The sequence below is a fragment of the Pristiophorus japonicus genome, chromosome 13 (assembly GCF_044704955.1).
Source record: "Pristiophorus japonicus isolate sPriJap1 chromosome 13, sPriJap1.hap1, whole genome shotgun sequence".
In the NCBI taxonomy this organism is placed as follows: Eukaryota; Metazoa; Chordata; class Chondrichthyes; family Pristiophoridae; genus Pristiophorus; species Pristiophorus japonicus.
The window spans coordinates 109613913-109634514 of NC_091989.1; the positions used below are offsets into that span (position 1 = coordinate 109613913).

Below are 20602 nucleotides of genomic sequence, written 5' to 3' on the forward strand. Positions count from 1 at the left end.
TTTTTATCCCAACTCTCTCATACTGGTAGCAGGATTAAAAGTAGCACTGGTATAGCTGTGGGTTCCCACCAGGTGGGAAATGGCATGTAGCCTAGACCAACCCAGAGAAGGGAGGAAAATAATCAAAAATAGTTAAAAATTGTCCCATTTCTACTGTTTGGGGGTTGATGCAACAAAGTTATTTTTATATGAATGAAATCATGCTAGTTTAAAAGAAATATCTGAAACCATCCTGACAGCTCAAAGTCAAAGAGCCATGACTCAGTCTCTCACATTGACATATGAGGAGGGTTCATGTTTGATCCCTGCTGTGCTGATCACTGAAGCAGAAGTAGGGGTGTTACAATTGTCCATAACACCTGGCAATGGAAGGGAAAAACTGCACAGCGAGAGTGGAATTCTATTAAAAATTGTTGTTCAAGCAGTGTCTACAAGTGGTATGAAAAAAGAATTAGTTAAGAAAAATGAGAGTACGAGAAGCATGCAGAAGAGTGGGATTAGACTAGGAGGCACACTTGTAGAAAGCAGTGGTGCAGATTGATGGGCTGAACGATCTGTGCTGTGACACTATGATCACTATTGTAGCAACCCCTACTGTAAGGACTCATGTATGAATACCAAGTGAAGACAGGATTGTGCTCAACTAAGATGTCATCTACAATCAGATAGCCTGTCAATACCCATTGTAAAGACTCAAATATGACTGGGATATGGATGATTGGGGAGAAACCAATGAGTGAATTAACACTTTTATGGGAGTTATGTAGATCTAGAAAGGAATACTTCACAATTGTTTCTGTAAAACTTTATCAGTGAAGAATTTCGAAGTGTTCAAACAAATGTGATATGGTTACCCATGATGTGCACAAGATGTAAATTTCACATGCTTCAAATACCCATATAACTTCAAAACAGGTTATTTTCATTTAGGCCATTTTTTTTTTTTTTACAAATTTCACATGCACTGATTTATCATAAAAATAAAGGGTATGCAAATCTTTGTGGTGGTAATGAACTTACCAGCGTGCTATTAAAAAACAGATTTGATACCAAGCTCACTACCAGAATTTGCCATTCACCATAAATGTCCCTAACTTACAATAGTGTCCCAACCAAAATTGCATTGCTCCACAAGTTCCCTCCTGGCATAAATACACACCCACCCCACACCCCAAAAAATTATTTGCAAGATAAATTTATCTGAGCTAATGAAACACCTGTCTTAAGTGAAATCCTGCCTGCACAAGTGCTTGAGAAATATATCAGAAGCTTTATGACTCAGATTAAGACTTAATGAGCCTTATACATCCACAGACATTAAATAAAGACAAAGAAATGGAGCATAAAGTTCTGAGAGTTGTACAATGCCAATGACTTCAAACAAATACTGTTAGAGATGCCAATTATTTTTCTGCTTGAGGGAAGAAGCCATTCCCAAGAGAACTGAATAAAAGGTTTGGCAGCTCCAAATGCAATTCATATTGACTGATCAGTCAGGGGGAAAAGCATATTTCTCAGTATCTTCAATATCCAGTTTCATCCTAAAAGGCAACATATTTAGCCTAATTCATTGCAGTAAGAGTGTGAGCTTGATCCTATTCTGGACTAGGCCCATTTGATGCCCATGTACTGGGTGCATATAAAAACTAGATTATCCCAGGTGGAGTTAGGATTACCCAACAATAATTTTGGATTTATTAATCTGTCAAGGAATATAATCGAAAAAGCCAGAAATGCTACAAACCCAAAATAAAAACGTTAAATGCTGCAAACACACAAACGGGATCAGTCAGCACATGAAAAAGAAAAACAGGTTACCAACTCCACTGGCATCCTGCCACGAGTTCCGATGGAAAATGTTAACCTGCCTTTCTCGTTAACATACTGCACCAGTATTCACTGCATTTCCCGTTTCTATGTCGAGGAACATTCGGACCCACGTTAGTCGGGCGCCTGCAGTCAGTTGATGCCGGTCATTGCCGAGCTGCTTTAGTCCGGGACACGCTGCCTATGCCATGGGTCTTGTGTGCCGATAAGGAAGTGAGGACGCGTTTTGCTACTCACGATCTCAGACCTGCCGTCCCTGGAGGCATTTTGAAAGCGCATCTGTCTCTCATCGTGCGGCCGATCGCGGAAACCTGTGTATTTAATCTGGTAACAAAAAGAGAGAAAATAAGTCAACTCTCTCCCCAGCGCAGATGGTGAGTAAGTAAGCGTGGACTCTGACCGCTTGTCCGGGAAAGTTGGAATTTATTGCAATGAATTCTTTGAGCAACAGTTCACGGATGGAGGAGGAATGGTGGCCTGGGAGTGGGGAATGGTGGCTTGGGAGGGGGGAATGGGATGGAGGGGGAATTCCCGGTCCCCATGTTCCGGAGGGGGGGGGTCCCATGCAGCTCGCCCTCCGCGGGGTGAGAGAACTCTCACTCCATTTTACTCAACTTCCAGCAGCTGACCAGCTCCTTACACAATGCCGAGTGAATCAGCGCCCGCCCGCGGTTGGCCATGTGTCCTCCTCCTCCCCCACAGACCCGGCTCCAGTCTCCCTCACAGACCTGGTTCCAGGCCCCCTCTCCCCTCCCCCACACACCCGGCTCCGGGCCCCCTCTCTCCCCCCGCCTCTCCTTCCCTCCCACACAGACCCGGCTCCGGGCCCCCTCTCCCCTCCCACACAGACCCGGCTCCGGGCCCCCTCTCCCGTCCCCTCCCACAGACACGGACCAGGGCCCGCTCTCCCCTTCCCTCCCACACAGACACGGCCCCGGGCCCCCTCTCGCTCCCACACAGACACGGCCCCGGGCCCCCTCTCCCTCCCACACAGACACGGCCCCGGGCCCCCTCTCCCTCCCACACAGACACGGCCCCGGGCCCCCTCTCCCCTCCCACACAGATCCGGCTCCGGGCCCCCTCTCCCCTCCCACACAGACCCGGCTCCGGGCCCCCTCTCCCCTCCCACACAGACCCGGCTCCGGGCCCCCTCTCACACAGACCCCGCGCGTCGCAGCACCGCGCGCAAACTTCGGCCGGTTCCTCACCTCGCACTCCCGGCTAAGTTTGCGGAAGAACTCCTCGTTCTCGAACTTGCTCCGCTGATCGGGGACGACCCGCGGCATCTTTTCCCGAGTCTATGGGTTAGGTGGGTAGGTGGGTAGGTGAGTGTATCCCGTCCCCCCCCCCCGCCGCCGCCGCTCTCAGGCTCTCCCGGCCGGTCCTCGCCCTAACCTGGCCTGCCTGCCCTGTCCCGCCGGCTCGCTCACCAGCCCCCGCCCCCCGCTCTCTCTAACGGACTCAGGCGGCTCGCGCGCTCACTTCCTCCAGTCTCGCGGCCCCTCTCCCTCCCACGCTCGCGCGCGCTCACTTCCTCCAGTCTCGCGGCCCCTCTCCCTCCCACGCTCGCGCGCGCTCACTTCCTCCAGTCTCGCGTCCCCTCTCCCTCCCACGCTCGCGCGCACTCACTTCCTCCCCAGTGACCGAACTTCTCTCTCCCATACACTGCACCATTCACACCCGCCGGCAGCAGCGTACAGGCGCCCGGCACTCCGCTCACGCATCACACTCATTTACATACAGCGTGCAGCCGCAGGTCCAGTTCATTGGATCGCCACGCAGCTCATTAGCATAGAACGGGGTTGGCGCTTGCCGGAAATTGGCGATGTTTGCCGAACGCCCCAGGAGCGGCGCCGAACACACTTGGAAGGGGCCGGTGGAGCTCGGCGATGATGTTTTGTTCAAACATACTATGCCACGGTGCAAAGTATTCATGCACTACACGACAACTTGCAAAGAGCTACTAGAATTTATCGCGCCTATCGTCAACTGCATAAATCCTGCATAAACTCGTAAAACAATCCATCCTAATGGGACTGCAATGTCCAAACCTGCCCATGTTCCACCTCTATTTACCCACCAGACAACGAGCTATCTACTGCACCCCATGGCTCCCACTTAACCGATTCTCCCAAACTGATAGTTTGTTGCTATTGGCTGCATGTTTTTCCTACATTACAACTATGACTTACACTTTAAAAAGTACTACACTGTCTGTAAAGCCCTTCGGGAGGTCCTGAGGTGTGAAAGGTGCGATATAAATGCAAATTTTTATTTTACCTTCTAATCTTTTGAGTTTACCTGAAAATAAACATAAACATTAAACCGTGCCACCCGCCTGGGTGACACAGCAGACATTTTCAAGGCCCCTTTTTTTTTTCCTTTTTTTTTTGTTTTTTTTTTGGGGCGCTAAAATCAAATTTTTTCCAGTGCCCCCTATAAAAGGGGAGGGGGACACTAAAAGCACCGGCAATTAAAACAAATTAAACTTTAAAACGTAAAATCAAATAAAAATTTGGTTGCCGGGCGTGATGATGCACTCCAGTCCCTCCGGTGCCCACCTCTCGCGGAAGGCCGCGAGCATACCGGTGGACACCGCGTGCTCCATCTCCAAGGACACCCTGGACCGGATGTAAGAGCGGAAGAGAGGCAGGCAGTCAGGTTGAACGACCCCCTCGACCGCCCGCTGCCTGGACCGGCTGATGGCACCCTTGGCCGTGCCCAGGAGCAGTCCTACGAGGAGGCCTTCGGACCTACCCGCTCCCCTCCACCTTCTATCTGCCACTGCCTCTGCTCACCTGCACATCTTCCACCCCCTCAATTGGAGTTCAGGACTGGAACATCGGGTCCTTCATCGAAACACCTGTGAACTCGTGCAAGCAAGACTTCCTCGTTCGATGCTGCTGAAACAGTCATCCATGCTTTGATTTCCTCTAAACTTCACTGTTCCAGACTTTGATAGAGTAATTAAAGAAAAACTGTTCCAGTGGCAGATGAGTCGGTAGCAGAGGACACAGATTTAAGGTAATTGGGAAAAGAATCAGAGGCGACATGAGGAGAATTTTTTAATGCAGCGAGCTGTGGGCAGTGGAAGCAGATTCAATAGTAACTTTCAAAAGGGAATTGGATAAATACTTGAAGCAAAACATTTGCAGCGCTATGGGGAAAGGGAAGGGGAATGGGACTAATTGGATAGCTCTTTCCAAGAGCCGGCACAGGCACAATGAGCCGAATGACCTCCTTTTGTCCTGTATCATTCTATGATTCTAAAGGTATTTAGCAACCTTCACCAATTGTCGATCAGATCTGATTAAAAATCCAAATGGACCAATAGTAATTGAAGAGAGTTGCAACCCACATAGAGGAGAGGTGACTGGGTAAAATTACAGTCTTATTCGGAATTACTGACTTGATCTTCATGAGGTTTGTGTCTAACATATGAAAGTGTTTGATAGGTCTAATTTTGTACTCTTACACAGCTCCAAGTACTAAGAAACACCACAAACGGTTCCTGAAACCATTACTCCATTATTGGAGTGAACATTAGATTGCTTTTCAAGAGATTAGTAATAAATGCCAATTGTACTGCCAGGAAATTGAAGTTTAATGCATCAAATCTGATGCATCTCCATACTGTAATATAGTACAATATTCATTGAATACATAGTATATTCATTTATAGATTGTTCAAATAACATACTTCTTTTCTATTAAATATATATTGCACATTTTACAGTATATCATATTCAATGGAATATATATCCCATTATAGCTTGTATTCTATATTTTCATGTTGCACACAATACTGTGGTATAAGTGTCACCTAAAATCTCAAAGTTTTCTGTGTGATAAATATAAGCATATGGCTGGTAATGATCTGTTGCTTCGTACGAAAAGGCATCAAAGTCTCCTGTCCTCGTTATAAATGCAATCCAGTGTTTACTACACTTGCATGTATTCTAAAAAGCTTAGACTGGCTGCAGTACTGGTGTGGTCAGGGACACGTGGGACTGTTTGAGAGGATGATTAATGACCTGACAGCAGAAAGGAGTACTGACGGTGAGATGATGATGATGAATACGGATCAGTGATCAATATCCAGACAATCAGGCCTGCACTGAAACGCTCCGTATCGATCCAGTCTCTAAGTAAGAGGCGCTGCCATAACTGCATGCAACAAAAAGCAGAACAAGACCAGGCCAGCGGCTGATTCAACGATGAGGATCGGTGGGGATGGGGGAAAAGGGAGCGGCAGCAGTGGCCTTGGCCTCCTTAGAATTACATGCTGTTCTACCGATCCCTCTCCGTCTTGGGACATGGGGAAATAAGCACTAATACTACCACTTCCCAGGATGCTCCGTACCAGCACTGAGTGTAATGCCTCTCCATGCAAAATGTTTCACGTTGCAAAGCACACATCTACCTCATCATAGTTTGGCGGCCACGAGTGCTTGTAATTTCTGCGGCTGTACATATACTGTAGGTATACCCTGAGCTGCACTTCAGCCCATTTTACTTGTAAAATAAAACAAACATTCCCCCTCAGAGAACGTCCAGGATTAATAATGCACGTGTAGTTTTTTTGGCATCAGGCAAAGCTCCAGTTCATTTTTTTCAGTACCACTATAAATAAACAGGATCTTCTCGAGAACTGGAAGAGATTGAGTGTTATCCCAATGCAAGAGCAATTTTCTGCATTAGAGCCACTTGACACCCTGAACACAAATCACACAACTAGTCACAGAAGTTTGAAGCTGCAAAAAAAAACCTTTTTCTTTAGAGTAATTAATGTATGGATACATGTCATACAGTCTGGTGTAACTTTTAAAAGATTTCAATGTCGCTAATTTCTGCTCAGCTTCTCCCTCCGCCTCCTAATTCCAACCACGACAAGTTGCACCGAAATAAAGGCCAATTCCATGGTCCAACCAAAATGACCCCTCACTTCCAGCGGGCATACAGTTGAGCCGGATTCCATGGGATTTGTTATGTATGTAAACATTGTAACTGTGTAAGACTTGCCACCAGAGGGTGCAATTGTTGGAGGCCCAAGGGTCACCTGCACACCTCGTGCAAGGGAGTATAAAAAGTTGTCTGCCATGCTGCTTAGGCACTCTGGAGTTATATTAAAGAGACTAAGGTCACATCAGTTTTAGCTCACAGTACTCAGTCTTGTGGAGTTCTTCCATACTTAACAATTGGCGATGAGTAACAGGTTACTAACGTTCATGCGGTCATGGTTGCCGTTGGTATTTTAGAAAGATTTGTAGAGGGTGATGATTGGGGAAGCCTTCATTGAGCGTCTCGACCAGTACTTCATGGCCAACGAGCTGGATGGGGATGATAAAGTGATCAAGCGCAGGGCGATTCTCCTCACCGTGTGTGGGTCCACAATATACAGCCTCATCAAGAATCTGCTAGCACCGGTGAAACCAGCAGAGAAGACATATACAGAGTATTGTACGCTGGTTCGGAACCACCTCAAGCAGAAGGAAAGCATCTTAATTGCCAGGTATTGCTTCTACACGCTCCACCATTCCGAGGGCCAGGACGTGGTGACTTATGTCACCGACCTAAGACACCTTGCCGGAACTTGCGAATTTGCTGGATTTTTGGGGGAAATGCTGCTGGACTTTTTTATGCTTAGCATCAGCCATGAGGTCATTCTTCCCAAGCTGCTGTCCGGCGAATTCCTAGACCTGAGCAAGGCCATCACGATATTCACGAGCGATAATACAAGACAGATATCTTCCCAGCATCGAAGCTCACCGGCAAGTACTGTGCATAAAATAACGTCGCCAGCAGGCAGAACTGCACATGGCAGGGCTTACACTTCTGCAGCTGCAAGACCTAGGATGACTCAGAGTCCGCCATCGGGCGTGAATGCAAATCCATTAGCACCATGTTGGCGCTGCGGGGGTAATCATTGAGCCCATCAATGTCGATTCAAGCACTATGTATGCAAAGGCTGCAAAACAATGGGGCACCCCCAGCGAATGTGCAAGAGTGCTGCGACTCACCACGTGGCAGAGTCAGCAGAGGATGATCGAACCGGCGCGGATCATGCAGAACAAACAAGAGAGACAACTCAACCGGAGGAAGAAGTGTATGGGGTACACACCTTCACCACCAAGAGCCCTCCTCTCATGCTGAAAGTCAAATTGAACGGTATTCCGGTATCAATGGAGTTGGACACGGGGGCGAGTCAGTCAATTATGAGCCAGAAGGCTTTTGAGAAACTGTGGGGCAACAAGGCAGAAAGGCCCAAACTGAGCCCGATTCAGACAAAGCTGCGCACCTACACAAAGAGCTCATACCATTGGCAGTGCGGCAGTTAAGGTATCGTACGATGGAGCTGTGCATGATTTTTCACTGTGGATTGCAACAGGCGATGGCCCAATGCTATTCGGCAGAAACTGGCTGGGAAAGATTCGATGGAACTGAGACGACATCAAAGCACTATCTTCAGTGGATGATGCTTCGTGCGCCTAAGTGCTGAGCAAGTTTCCGTCGCTATTTGAACCAAGCATCGGCAACTTCACAGGCGCCACGGTGCAGATCCATCTAGTTCCCGATGCAAGGCCGGTTCATCACTAGGCTTGAGCGGTTTCATATATGATGAGGGAGAAAGTCAAGATCGAATTGGACAGACTTCAACGAGAGGAAATCATATTGCCAGTCGAGTTCAACGAGAGGGCCAGTCCGATTGTTCCGGTGTTGAAAAGCGATGGCACGCTCAGAATCTGCGAAGACTACAAGGTAACGATCAACCAAGTCTCGTGACAAGACCAGTACCTGCTACCCAAGGCGGATGACCTGTTCGCAACAATAGCGGGGCGGGGGGGGGGGGAAGTCGTTCACCAAGTTGGACCTAACCTCCGCCTACATGACACTGGAGCTGGCTGAATCTTCGAAAAGATTGACGTGCATCAACACGCAAAAAGGACTGTTTATATACCACAGGTGCCCTTTTGGGATTCGCTCGGCTGCTGCCAGCGAGGAACATGGAGAGTCTGCTGAAATTGGTTCCGCTCACCGTTGTGTTTCAAGACGACATCCTGATCACCGGTCGTGACACCACCGAACACCTGCACAACCTGGAAGAGGTTCTAAGTCGACTAGACAGAGTGGAACTCAGGCTGAAACGCTCCAAGTGTGTTTTCCTGGCGCCAGAGGTCGAATTTTTGGGGAGAAAGATTGTGGCAGACCTACGGACTCAAAGCCAGAGGCAATCAAGAATGCACCCAGACCACAGAATGTGATGGAGCTGCGTTCGTTCCTGGGATGACTTAACTATTTTGGTAACTTTCTACCCGGGTTGAGCACTTTGCTCGAACCGTTGCACATGTTGCTACGTAAGGGTGACGACTGGGTTTGGGGTAAATCTCAAGAGACAGCCTTTGAGAAGGCCAGAAACCTACTTTGTTCTAATAAGTTACTTGTACTGACCCGTGTAAACGATTAGTGCTAGCTTGTGATGCATCTTCGTACAGGGTCGGCTGTGTGTCAAAGCAAACCACTGTATCGAGCAAACTTCAACTGGTTGCATATGCATCTAAAAGTCTGTTTAAGGCTGAAAGAGCCTACAGTACGGTCGAGAAAGAGGCGTTAGCATGTGTATATGGGGTTAAGAAAATGCACCAATACCTATTTGGACTTCGGTTTGAGCTTGAAACCGACTACAAACCTCTCATTTCGCTGTTTTCAGAAAGCAAAGGTATAAGCACTTATGCTTCGTCCCGCATCCAAAGATGGGCACTAAGATTGTCTGCCTATGACTATATTATCTGCCACAGACCAGGCACGAAGAACTGTGCTGATGCCCTCAGTCAGCTACCATTGCCCACTACTGGGGTGGAAATGGCGCAGCCCGCAGAATTGCTTCTGGTCATGGATGCTTTTGAGAGCGATGGGTCACCCGTCACTGCTCACCAGATCAGGACCTGGACTAGCCTGGATCCTGTGCTATCATTTGTAAAAGGTTGCATCCTCAATGGGAGCTCGTTGGACATTCCCGGGGAAATGCAAGATAAAATTAAGCCGTTTCACCAACGCAAAGATGAAATGTCCATCCAGTCGGATTGTCTCTTATGGGTAATCATGTGGTTTTACCTAAAAAAGGCAGGGAAACGTTTATACGCGACCTACACAATAACCACCCAGGCATACTCATGATGAAGGCTATAGCCAGGTCGCATGTTTGGTGGACCGACATTGACTCGGACTTAGAGTCATGCGTACACCAGTGAAACACATGCTCACAATTGAGCAATGCACCAAGGAAGGCTCCATTGAGTCTGTGGTCATGGCCCTCCAAACCGTGGTCCAGGATCCACATAGATTTTGCTGGCCGCTTTCTCAGAAAGATGTTTTTAGTTGTAGTGGACGCTTACTTTAAATGGATTGAATGCGTAATCATGTCATCCAGCACATCCACTGCCACCATTGAAAGCCTCCGCGCTATGCCCGACGTCCTTGTCAGTGACAATGGACCGTGTTTCACCAGCTCGGAATTCAACGAGTTTATGACCAGCGATGGCATCAAGCATGTCAGGTCTGTCCCGTTTAAGCCCACATCCAACGGTCAATTGGAACGGGCAGTCCAAACTATCAAGCAGAGCTTGAAATGCGTGACGGAAGGCTCCTTGCAGACCCGCTTATCTCGGGTTCTGCTCAGCTACCGGACGCGACCCCGCTTGCTCACTGGGGTTCCCCCTGCAGAATTGTTAATGAAAAGAGCACTCAAAACCAGGCTGTCCCTAGTCCACCCAGATCTAAATGATCATGTGGAAACCCGGCATCACCGGCAAAACATGTACCACTATCGCGGGGCTGTATCGCGTGACATTGATGTTAATGACCCTGCATTTGTCCTTAATTACGGTCATGGTCCTAAATGGGTCACTGGCACTGTCTTGGCCAAGGAGGGGAATAGAGTGTTTATAGTCAAACTATTGAATGGACAAACGTGCAGAAAGCATTTGGATCAGACCAAACTGCGGTTCACCGACAACCAGGAACAACCTGAAGAGGACATCACCATCATCGATCCACCAATACACACCCAACCAGCAATCGACCTCGCTGTCAATCAAGAGGATGAACCCGCCATTCCCAACAGTCCTGTCAGACCAGCCACGCCACAGTGCAGCAATCGTCTGACCAACTCACCCATGCCGGAGTTTGAACTCAGACGATCAACCAGGGAGCACAGGGCCCCAGATTGTCTTAACTTGTAAATAATTTCTATTAAAGACTTTTGGGGGGGGGGGGACAGGAGTGATGTTATGTATATAAACATTAAAACTATGTAAGACTTGCCACCGGAGGGCACAACTGTTGGAGGCCCAAGGGTCACCTGCACACCTCGTGCAAGGGAGTATAAAAGTTTGTCTGCCATGTTGCTTAGGCACTCTAGAGACATAAATCCTACAATTGAGCTGGTGTGCAGCGAATCTGGCAAGAAGTTGCTGCCTCCTCTGTGTCAAACATGGGAATAAATGAGAAAAAAACATTACATAAGAACATAAGAAATAGAAGCAGGAGTAGGCCATTTGGCTCCTCGAGCCTGCTCCACCATTCAATAAATTCATGGCAAATCTGATCTTGGCCTCAACTCCACTTTCCTGCCCCCTCCCCATAACCCTTGACTCTCCTATAGTTCAAAAATTTGTATCTTCACCTTAAATATATTCAATGACCCAGCCTCCACAGCTCTCTGGAGTAGAGAATTCCAAAGATTCATGACCCTCTGAGAGAAGAAATTCCTCCTCATTTCCATTTTAAATAAGTGACCCATTATTCTGAAATTATGCCCCCTAGTTCTCGAGTCCCCCACAAGGGGAAACATCCTCTCTGCATCTACCCTGTCAAGACCCCTCAGAATCTTATATGTCTCAACAAGATCATCTCTCATTCTTCTAAGTTCCAATGAGTTTAGGCCCAACCTGCTCAACCTTTCTTCATAAGACAACCTCTTCATCTCAGGAATCAACCTCATGAACCTTCTCTGAACTGCCTCCAATGCAAATATATCCCTCCTTAAATAAGGAGAATAAAACTGTATGCAGTACTCTAGGTGTGGTCTCACCATCGCCCTGTACAATTGTAGCAAGACTTCCCTACTTTTATACTCCATCCCCCTTGCAATAAGGGCCAACATTCCATTTGCCTTCCTAATTACTTGCTGTACTTGCATGCTAACTTTTTGTGTTTCATATAAAAGGACCCTCAGGTCCCTCTGTACTGCAGCATTTTGTAGTTTCTCCCTTTAAATAATAATTAGCTTTTTTATTTTTCCTGCCAAAGTGGATAACCCCACATTTTCCCACATTATACTCCATCTGCCAAATTTTTGCACACTCACTTAACCTATCTCTATCCCTTTGCAGATCCTTTAGCCCCCATATTGGTGGCCTTACCGCCCACTGCCGCCGAGTTTTCCTGCCATTTTCCTCTTGCTCCCAGTTTCCACTTGGGCTGGAGCGGGCGGGAGGGGCGAGCCGCCGGAAACCGCCTGCTGAAGTTCTCTAGCGGCCAAGTGGCGTAGTTGGCCTCCCGCCCGCCGAGATGCCAGATTGGTGTGGGCGGGAGTCGGTGCCAGCAGGGGAAAGGACCGCTGCATGGAGACTGTTCTTACCCCAATGGTAGGTATGAAGACCTGCAAAAGAAGGTTAGTGAACATCTTAAAAAACATTTTTTTTACTGCGACTTACTGGGGTCTCCGAAGGTGTTCCAGTGATTTTTAATTTTGTTTATGATGTTTTAACTTTTCAGATCTTCCACCCTCCCTGGGCCCGACTCCATCCTCAGCTCCTTTGCTGCCGAGATTGAGAGTTCCTGCCCATTGCCGCCCAGATTGACAGAGTAAGCTGTTATTTTGCCGCTGGGCGGTACTGCCACCTCTTTTAGAGGAATCTTTAAGGCAAAGTATCGTCTGGTCTCTCGGCTGCCATCGGCAGTCCTTTGGGCGGCAAATGGGCGGGCCTTGCAGCTCATGAAAACCGAGGCTTTGTGTCCTCCTCACAACTTGCTTTCCCACCTATCTTTTTATCATTAGCAAATTTGGCTACAGTGCATTCAGTCCTTTCGTCCAAGTCATTAATATAGATTGTAAATAGTTGAGGCCCCAGCACTGATCCCTGTGGCACCTCATTGTAATGATATAACTTAACATTTTCTAGACAGAGGAAGAGTGCCAAGGTAGGGAACACTATTAAATGCCCACTAAAAGCCTGTACTATGCATGTAGTGAGCACTCAACTGCAATGCAGCCTGTAATCCAGTGACCCTACCTCTCACCTTTCAAACCTCCTGTATATGTGAATATATGACTTGCTAGCGGCCAAATGAATAGGCTTCCTTTTATTCACACTAACATGTTTTCTGACCAACTTACATAATTGCTCAAATTACTTGTATACTCTCTGCCCATCCTTTCAAAACAGATGCAATTAGGATGTCATTCCTGTTCCTCCTTTCATGTTTTGGAATTTCTGACTGTGCTGCTATGGAGGAGGTGATGGGGGGATCTTGGTGTAACATATGTTAAAAATGTTACCATTCAGTTAATACAATAGTGTAATTGTACAGGCAGTACGGTAACTGGTTCAAGCTGGAACGACATGGAGGTCACGGCGGAGCAGGTAGCGAGCAGCGAGGTCCATAAAAGGGGCCCTGAAGGCGGGAGAAGCAGCGGAGGTCGCAGCGGAGCAGGTCGGGAACAGCGAGGCCCATAAAAGGGGCCCAGAAGGCGGGAGAAGCAGCGGAGGTCGCAGCGGAGCAGGTCGGGAACAGCGAGGCCCATAAAAGGGGCCCAGAAGGCGGGAGAAGCCAGCTGGTGCAGGGGCAGAAGGTAAATAAAGAAGCAAAAAGAAATCGAAGTGTGACCTCACAGCCAAGCGGGTAAGTGATTGGCTGGTGGATTGGTGAGTAATCTTTTTCTTTATTTATCAGTAAGAAACCTTTGGCGTTGTTACCAATTAGTTTAATTTAAGAGTTAAGTCATGGCAAGAGAGCCCAGACCCGTGTCATGCTCCTCCTGTGCTATGTGGGAAGTCAGGGACGCTTCCCATGTCCCTGACAACTACATGTGCAGGAAGTGTATCCAGCTGCAGCTCCTGACAGACCGCATTGCGGCACTGGAACTGCACATGGATTCACTGTGGAGCGTCCGCGAAGCTGAGGATGTCATGAATAGAACGTTTAGTGAGTTGGTTACACCGGAGGTAAAGGTTACACAGTAAAATAGGGAATGGGTGACCATTAGGCAGAGCAGTGGAAAGAAGGTAGTGCAGGGGTCCCCTGTGGTCATCTCCCTCCAAAACAGATACACCACCTTGGGTACTGTTGGGGGAGATGGCTCATCAGGGGAAGGCAGCAGCAGCCAAATCCATGGTACCAGGGGTGGCTCTGCTGCATAGGAGGGCAGGAAAGGATTGGGAGAACTATAGTGATAGGGAATTCTATTGTAAGGGGAATAGATAGGCATTTCTGCGGCTGCAAATGAGACTCCAGGATGGTATGTTGCCTCCCTGGTGCAAGGGTCAAGGATGTCTCGGAGCGGCTGCAGTGCTTTCTGGGGCGGGGGGGGGGTTGGCGGGGCGGGGGGGGTGAACAGCCAGCTGTCGTGGTACATATAGGTACCAACTATATAGGTAAAAAATGGGATCAGGTTCTACAAGCTGAATTTGGGGAGCGAGGAGTTAAATTAAAAAGTAGGACCTCAAAGGTAGTAATCTCAGGATTGCTACCAGTGCTACGTGCTAGTCAGAGTAGGAATTGCAGGATAATTCAGTTAAATATGTGGCTTGAGGAATGGTGCAAGGGGAAGGATTCAAATTCCTGGGACATTGGAACCGGTTCTGGGGGAGGTGGGACCAGTACAAACCGGACGGTCTGCACCTGGGCAGGACTGGAACCGATGTCCTAGGCGGAGTGTTTACTAGTGCTGTTGGGGAGGGTTTAAACTAAAATGGCAGGGGGATGGGAATCTATGCAGGGAGGCAAACGGAAGTAAAAAGAGGGCAGAAGCAAAAGGTCGGAAGGAGAAAAGCAAGAGTGGAGGGCAGATAAATCAAGGACAAAAATCAAAAAGGGCCACATTACAATATAATTGTAAAAGGACAAAGAGTGTTAAAAAAACAAGCCTGAAGGCTCTAAGTCACAATGCGAGGAGCATTCGTAATAAGGTGGATGAATTGACTGCGCAGATAGCTATTAATGGATATGATGTAATTAGGATCAAGTAGGCATGGCTCCAAGGTACCCAAGGCTGGGAACTCAACATCCAGGGGTATTCAATATTCAGGTAGGACAGACAGGAAGGAAAACGAGGTGAGGTAGTGTTACTGGTTAAAGAGGAGATTAACGCAATAGTAAGGAAGGACATTAGCGTGGATGATGTGCAATCTATATGGGTAGAGCTGCGAAACACCAAAGGGCAGAAAATGCTAGTGGGAGTTGTGTACAGACCACCAAACAATAGTAGGAAGGTTGGGGATGGCATGAAACAGGAAATTAGGGATGTGTGCAATAAGGGTACAGCAGTTATCATGGGTGACTTTAATCTACATATTGATTGGGCTAACCAAACTGGTAGCAATACTGTGGAGGAGGATTTCCTGGAGTGTATAAGGGATGGTTTTCTAGACCAGTATGTCGAGAAACCAGCTAGAGAGCAGGCCATCCTAGACTGGGTCTTGTGTAACAAGAGAGGATTAATTAGTAATCTGGTCGTGCGGGGCCCCTTGGGGAAGAGTGACCATAATATGGTAGCATTCTTCATTAAGATGGAGAGTGACACAGTTAATTCAGAGACTAGGGTCCTGAACTTAAAGAATGGAAACTTTGACGGTATGAGACGTGAATTGGCTAGGATAGACTGGAGAATGATACTTAAAGGGTTGACGGTGGTTAGGCAATGGCAGACATTTAAATATCACATGGATGAACTACAACAATTGTACACCCCTGTGTGGCGTAAGAATAAAAAAGGGAAGGTGGCTCAACCGTGGCTAACAAGGGAAATTAGTGAAAGTGTTAAATCCAAGGAAGAGGCATATAAATTGTCCAGAAAAAGCAGCAAACCTGAGGACTGGAAGAAATTTAGAATTCAGCAGAGAAGGATTAAGGGTTTAATTAGAAGGGGGAAAATAGAGTATGAGAGTAAGCTTACAGGGAACATAAAATCTGACTGCTAAAGCTTCTATAGACATGTGAAGGGAAAAGATTAGTGAAGGCTAATATAGGTCCCTTGCAGTCAGAATCAGGTGAATTCATAATGGGACACAGTTGAACAAATACTTTGGTTCTTTCTTCACTAAGGAAGACACGAATAACCTCCCGAAAATACTAGGGGAACAAGGGTCTAGCGAGAAGGGGGAACTGAGGGAAATCCTTATTAGTCAGGAAATGGTGTTAGGGAAATTGAAGGGACTGAAGGCCAATAAATCCCCAGGGCGTGATAGTCTGCATCCCAGAACACTTAAGGACATGGCCCTAGAAATAGTAGATGCATTGGTGGTAATTTTCCAACATTCCATGGACTCTGGTTCAGTTCCTATGGATTGGAGGGTAGCTAATGTAATCCCACTTTTTAAAAAATGAGGGAGAGAGAAAACAGGGATTTATTGACCGGTTAGCCTGATATCGGTGGTGGGGAAAATGCTGGAAACAATTATTAAAGATGTAATAGCAGCGCATTTGGAAAGCAGTGATAGGATCGTCCAAGTCAGCATGGATTTATGATAGGGGAGTCATGCTTGACAAATCTTCTAGAGTTTTTTGAGGATGTAACTAGTAGAGTGGATAAGGGAGAACCAGTGGATGTGGTGTATTTGAACTTTCAAAAGGCTTTTGACAAGGTCCCACACAAGAGATTGGTGTGCAAAATTAAAGCACATGGTATTGAGGGTAATGTACTGACGTGGATAGAGAACTGGTTAGCAGACAGGAAGCAGAGAGTCAGGATAAACGGGTTCTTTATAGAATGGCAGGCAGTGACTAATGGGATGCCGCAGAGCTCAGTGCTGGGACCCCAGCTATTTACAATATACATTAATGATTTAGATGAAGGAATTGACTGTAATATCTCCAAGTTTGCGGATGACACTAAGCTGGGTGGCGGTGTGAGCTGTGAGGAGGACGCTAAGAGGCTGCAGGGTGACTTGGACAGGTTAGGTGAGTGGGCAAATGCATGGCAGATGCAGTATAATGTGGATAAATGTGAGGTTATCGCAGAACCTTCAGGAGTGCTGCTGTGACATTCAAGAATGTTTTAGGAACCTGTATATGACCATGGGGTGAGTGGCATTCCAGAAAGACCTTCAGGGGAGGCCCCAAGGATAGTGGGCCCAAGCGCTGATCCCAGCACAATGTCTACCGCTACTGAGATCTTGGGCTGCACTTTACAGGAAGCTGTTAGTCTACAGAAGCCAGAAAATCATCTTGAAAGAATCTTGATGGCAGGTTTTCACATTACTGAGAGCCAGTGTAGGGTCTGTGCCCAGACACTTCCCTGGTCATCCTCAAGGGACAGCCAGGAACTGGGGCATGGTAGGAAGACAGACAGATGAGGAATTAATCTCTCAGAATGAAGATCCATCTACCCCTCCCAGCCGACCCCTCTGAGGCCTGAAGAAGAGGTCGGGGACAGCAGTAGGCAACCAGCGCAGATATTGTGGTGCTGATAGTAGTTGCAGGGCTAGTTAATGGCCCAGCATTGTCAGGGTATTGTCAGTGTATGCCCTGCACTTTCACCAGTGGTAAGCACTGGGGAAGCCCATATTGATGCAGAAACACACGTGGAGTAGAGCTCTAAACTGTTTTTTCCTTTGCACGAGTTAGTGATGATTTGTTGGCACAGAAGAACATATGACTGTGGGGCTGATAGTGAACGTGGGTTGGTTTGACCCAGCATGTTGGTGTGGGGTGAATGAGGTTCAGGGATTGTTCATGTTGGGGCGGCAGGGCTGATTTTAACTAAAATTCTGGTCAATCAGAACTTGTTGCGCCAGTCTGCCTGGCTGTTCACCTTTCCAAAAGAGTAATATCCAAGTCCTGGAAGTGATGCAGAGAATGGCCCGGGGCTGATGCCATGTCAGCGACTAAGCTATAAAGAAAGATTAGAAAAATTGTACTGTTCAGCCTTGAATCGTGAATGGGAGACAATCTTCTGGAGATATATAAGATACTAAGAGGATTAAAGAAGGCTAATCTTGAGCACTATTTCAATTTAAACCATGAAAACAATTATTTGCATTTATATAGTGTCATTAACGTAGTACAACATCCCAAGATGCTTCACAGGAGCGTAATCAGACTGAAATTGGCACCGAGTTGAAGAATGAGACTGGTTTTAGTGAGTGCCTTAAAAGAAGAGAGTGGGGTAGAAAGGGATGTAGAGAAGCAGAGAGGTTTAGGAACGATTGCAGGCAAAGAGGATATAGGCATAAACTGGTAAAGGTTCCAGATTAATGTAAGGAAGCATAACCTCACACAATGAGCGACAGTTGTAGGGCAGTGAAGGCAAAGAGACGATTAGAGGCTGTGATGAATGGATCAAAGGTTTTCATAGAAGGATCTCTTATCTTTGTGATCATTGTATCTGTCTGCATGCCTTAAGGTAGGTAACAGCAAAATAACTAGCATACAAATTGGCTCAAGTACTTACCTCAACGTAGCAAATTCACAGTACAAAGTTAGCATTGATTTAGGTGGTTCTCTGGCAATGATCCAGCTTTTTATGTGTGTGTGCCTGGAATGAGAGGGATAGAGAGAGAGCGAGGGAAAAAATAGAATGAATACAGAGAGAGAGAAAAACAGGGGGAAAAAAGCATGTCAGACAAAGACACATACAGAGAGACAGAGTTACACAGAAAGAGTTCTAAAAAGAACAGATAGAAAGTTTAAGACATACAAAATTAAAAGAAGGCAAAAAAAGCTATAAAGAAACAAACAGAAAGACTGAGAGTAATAACACTTTGCAAAAATAGGCCTCAGTAAAGAGTGATGCCAAACATAAGAACATAAGAAATAGGAGCAGGAGCAGGCCATATGGCCCCATTCAACAAGATCATGGCTGATCTGATCCTGGCCTCAACTCCACTTCCCCGCCCGCACCCCATAACCCTCGACTCCCTTATCGTTCAAAAATCTGTCTATCTCCACCTTAAATATATTCAATGACCCAGCTTCCACACCTCCCTGAGGTAGAGAATTCCAAAGATTCACAACCCTTTGAGAGAAGAAATTCCTCCTCATTTCCATTTTAAATAGCGACCCCTTATTCTGAAACTATGGCCCCTAGTTCTAGATTCCCCTACGAGGGGAAACATCCTCTCTGCATCTACCCTGTCAAGCCCCCATCAGAATCTTATAAGTTTCAATAAGATTGCCTCTAAGTCTTCTAAACTCCAATGAGTATAGATCCAACCTGCTCAACCTTTCTTCATTTGACAACCCTTCATCTCAGGAATCAAGCTCATGAACCTTCTCTGAACTGCCTCCAGTGCAAGTATATCCTTCCTTAAATAAGGAGACCAAAACTGTATGCAGTAGTCCAGGTGTGATTTTACCAACGCCCTGTACAGTTGTAGCAGGACTTCCCTGCTTTTATACTCCATCCCCTTTGCCATAAAGGCCAACATTCCATTTGCCTTCCTAATTTCGTGCTGTACCTACCTGCTAACTTTTTGTGTTTCATGTACAAGGACCTCCAGATTCCTCTGTACCACCACATTTTGTAATCTCTCCCCATTTAAATAATAATTTGCTTTTTTTCCCCTACCAAAATGGATAACCTCACATTTTCCCACATTATACCCCATTCGCCAAATTTTTGCCCACTCACTTAGCCTGTCTATATCCCTTTGCAGATTCTTTGCGTCCTCCTCACAACTTGCTTTCCCACCTATATTTGTATCATCAGCAAATTTGGCTGCATTACACTCGGTCCCTTCACCAAGTCATTAATATAGTTTTAAATAGTTGAGGCCCAAGCACTGGTCCCTGTGGCGCCCCACTAGTTACAGTTTGCCAATCTGAAAATGATCCATTTATCCCGACTCTGTTTTCTGCTAGTTAGTCAATCCTCTATCCACACTAATATATTACCACCAACCTTGTGAGCTCTTATCTTGTGCATTAACCGTTTATGTGGCACCTTATCGAATGCCTTCTGGAAATCCAAAATATGTAAGCGGCGAGATCAATGTCAGGTGAAATTTAATATTGACAAATGTAAAGTTCTGTATATAGCAACAAGAAATGGGCAACATGTATTCCATGAATGATGTTGAAATAATGAAGGGTAAAGCTGAAAAAGATCTCGGGGTCTCAGTAGACTTGACACCCAACAGAGCAGCAATCAGCAAAGCCAATAGAATTTTGACCTATATAGCCAATGCAGTAGAAAGAAGTTCGAGGAAGATCATGGGGCGAAAAATTCGGTCGGACCTCATTTGGGGGGGTAACCCAGGCAGAGCAGTAATTTTAGCGCCTTGAAAAAGTTTGCAGCCTGTGCCCAGAAATGTGTCAGAATCGGTCAACGAGCTGACAACAAGCTGACAGGGGCACTAAGTCAGCCGTTGCACACTACAGCTAGGGGGGGGCGATAACGAAAATTTGGTAGGTAAATTCAGCGAACCCATGGCTCATGCGCGGAACTCTGAGTTAGATTTTCGGCTTTGATGTTTTTGGGGCGAGTCAGGATAGTTAGCACCCGGGAATAGTTTGCGCTGCAACTAATTAAGTTTAGGCAGCTGGGCCCTGCGTC

General features: G+C 46.8%; 1 protein-coding gene across 5 annotated transcripts in view; it reads right to left on the reverse strand.

Moving 5' to 3' along the window:
- cbfb (core-binding factor subunit beta) overlaps nt 1-3359 on the reverse strand; it is a 103440-nt gene extending 100081 nt beyond the window's left edge. Inside the window, exons 1-2 of one of the 5 annotated variants that reach the window (XM_070897856.1) lie at nt 3036-3357; nt 2065-2151 (exon numbers count right to left, since the gene is read on the reverse strand). In XM_070897856.1, coding sequence (XP_070753957.1) covers nt 2065-2151; nt 3036-3113 — 165 coding nt within the window. In that variant the 5' untranslated portion in view covers nt 3114-3357. Of the gene's footprint in view, nt 1-2064; nt 2152-3035 lie in introns of all 5 variants that reach the window. The other 4 variants (XM_070897857.1, XM_070897859.1, XM_070897860.1 and 1 more) reach the window with 4 other exon arrangements.
- Nucleotides 3360-20602: the final 17243 nt, after the last annotated feature.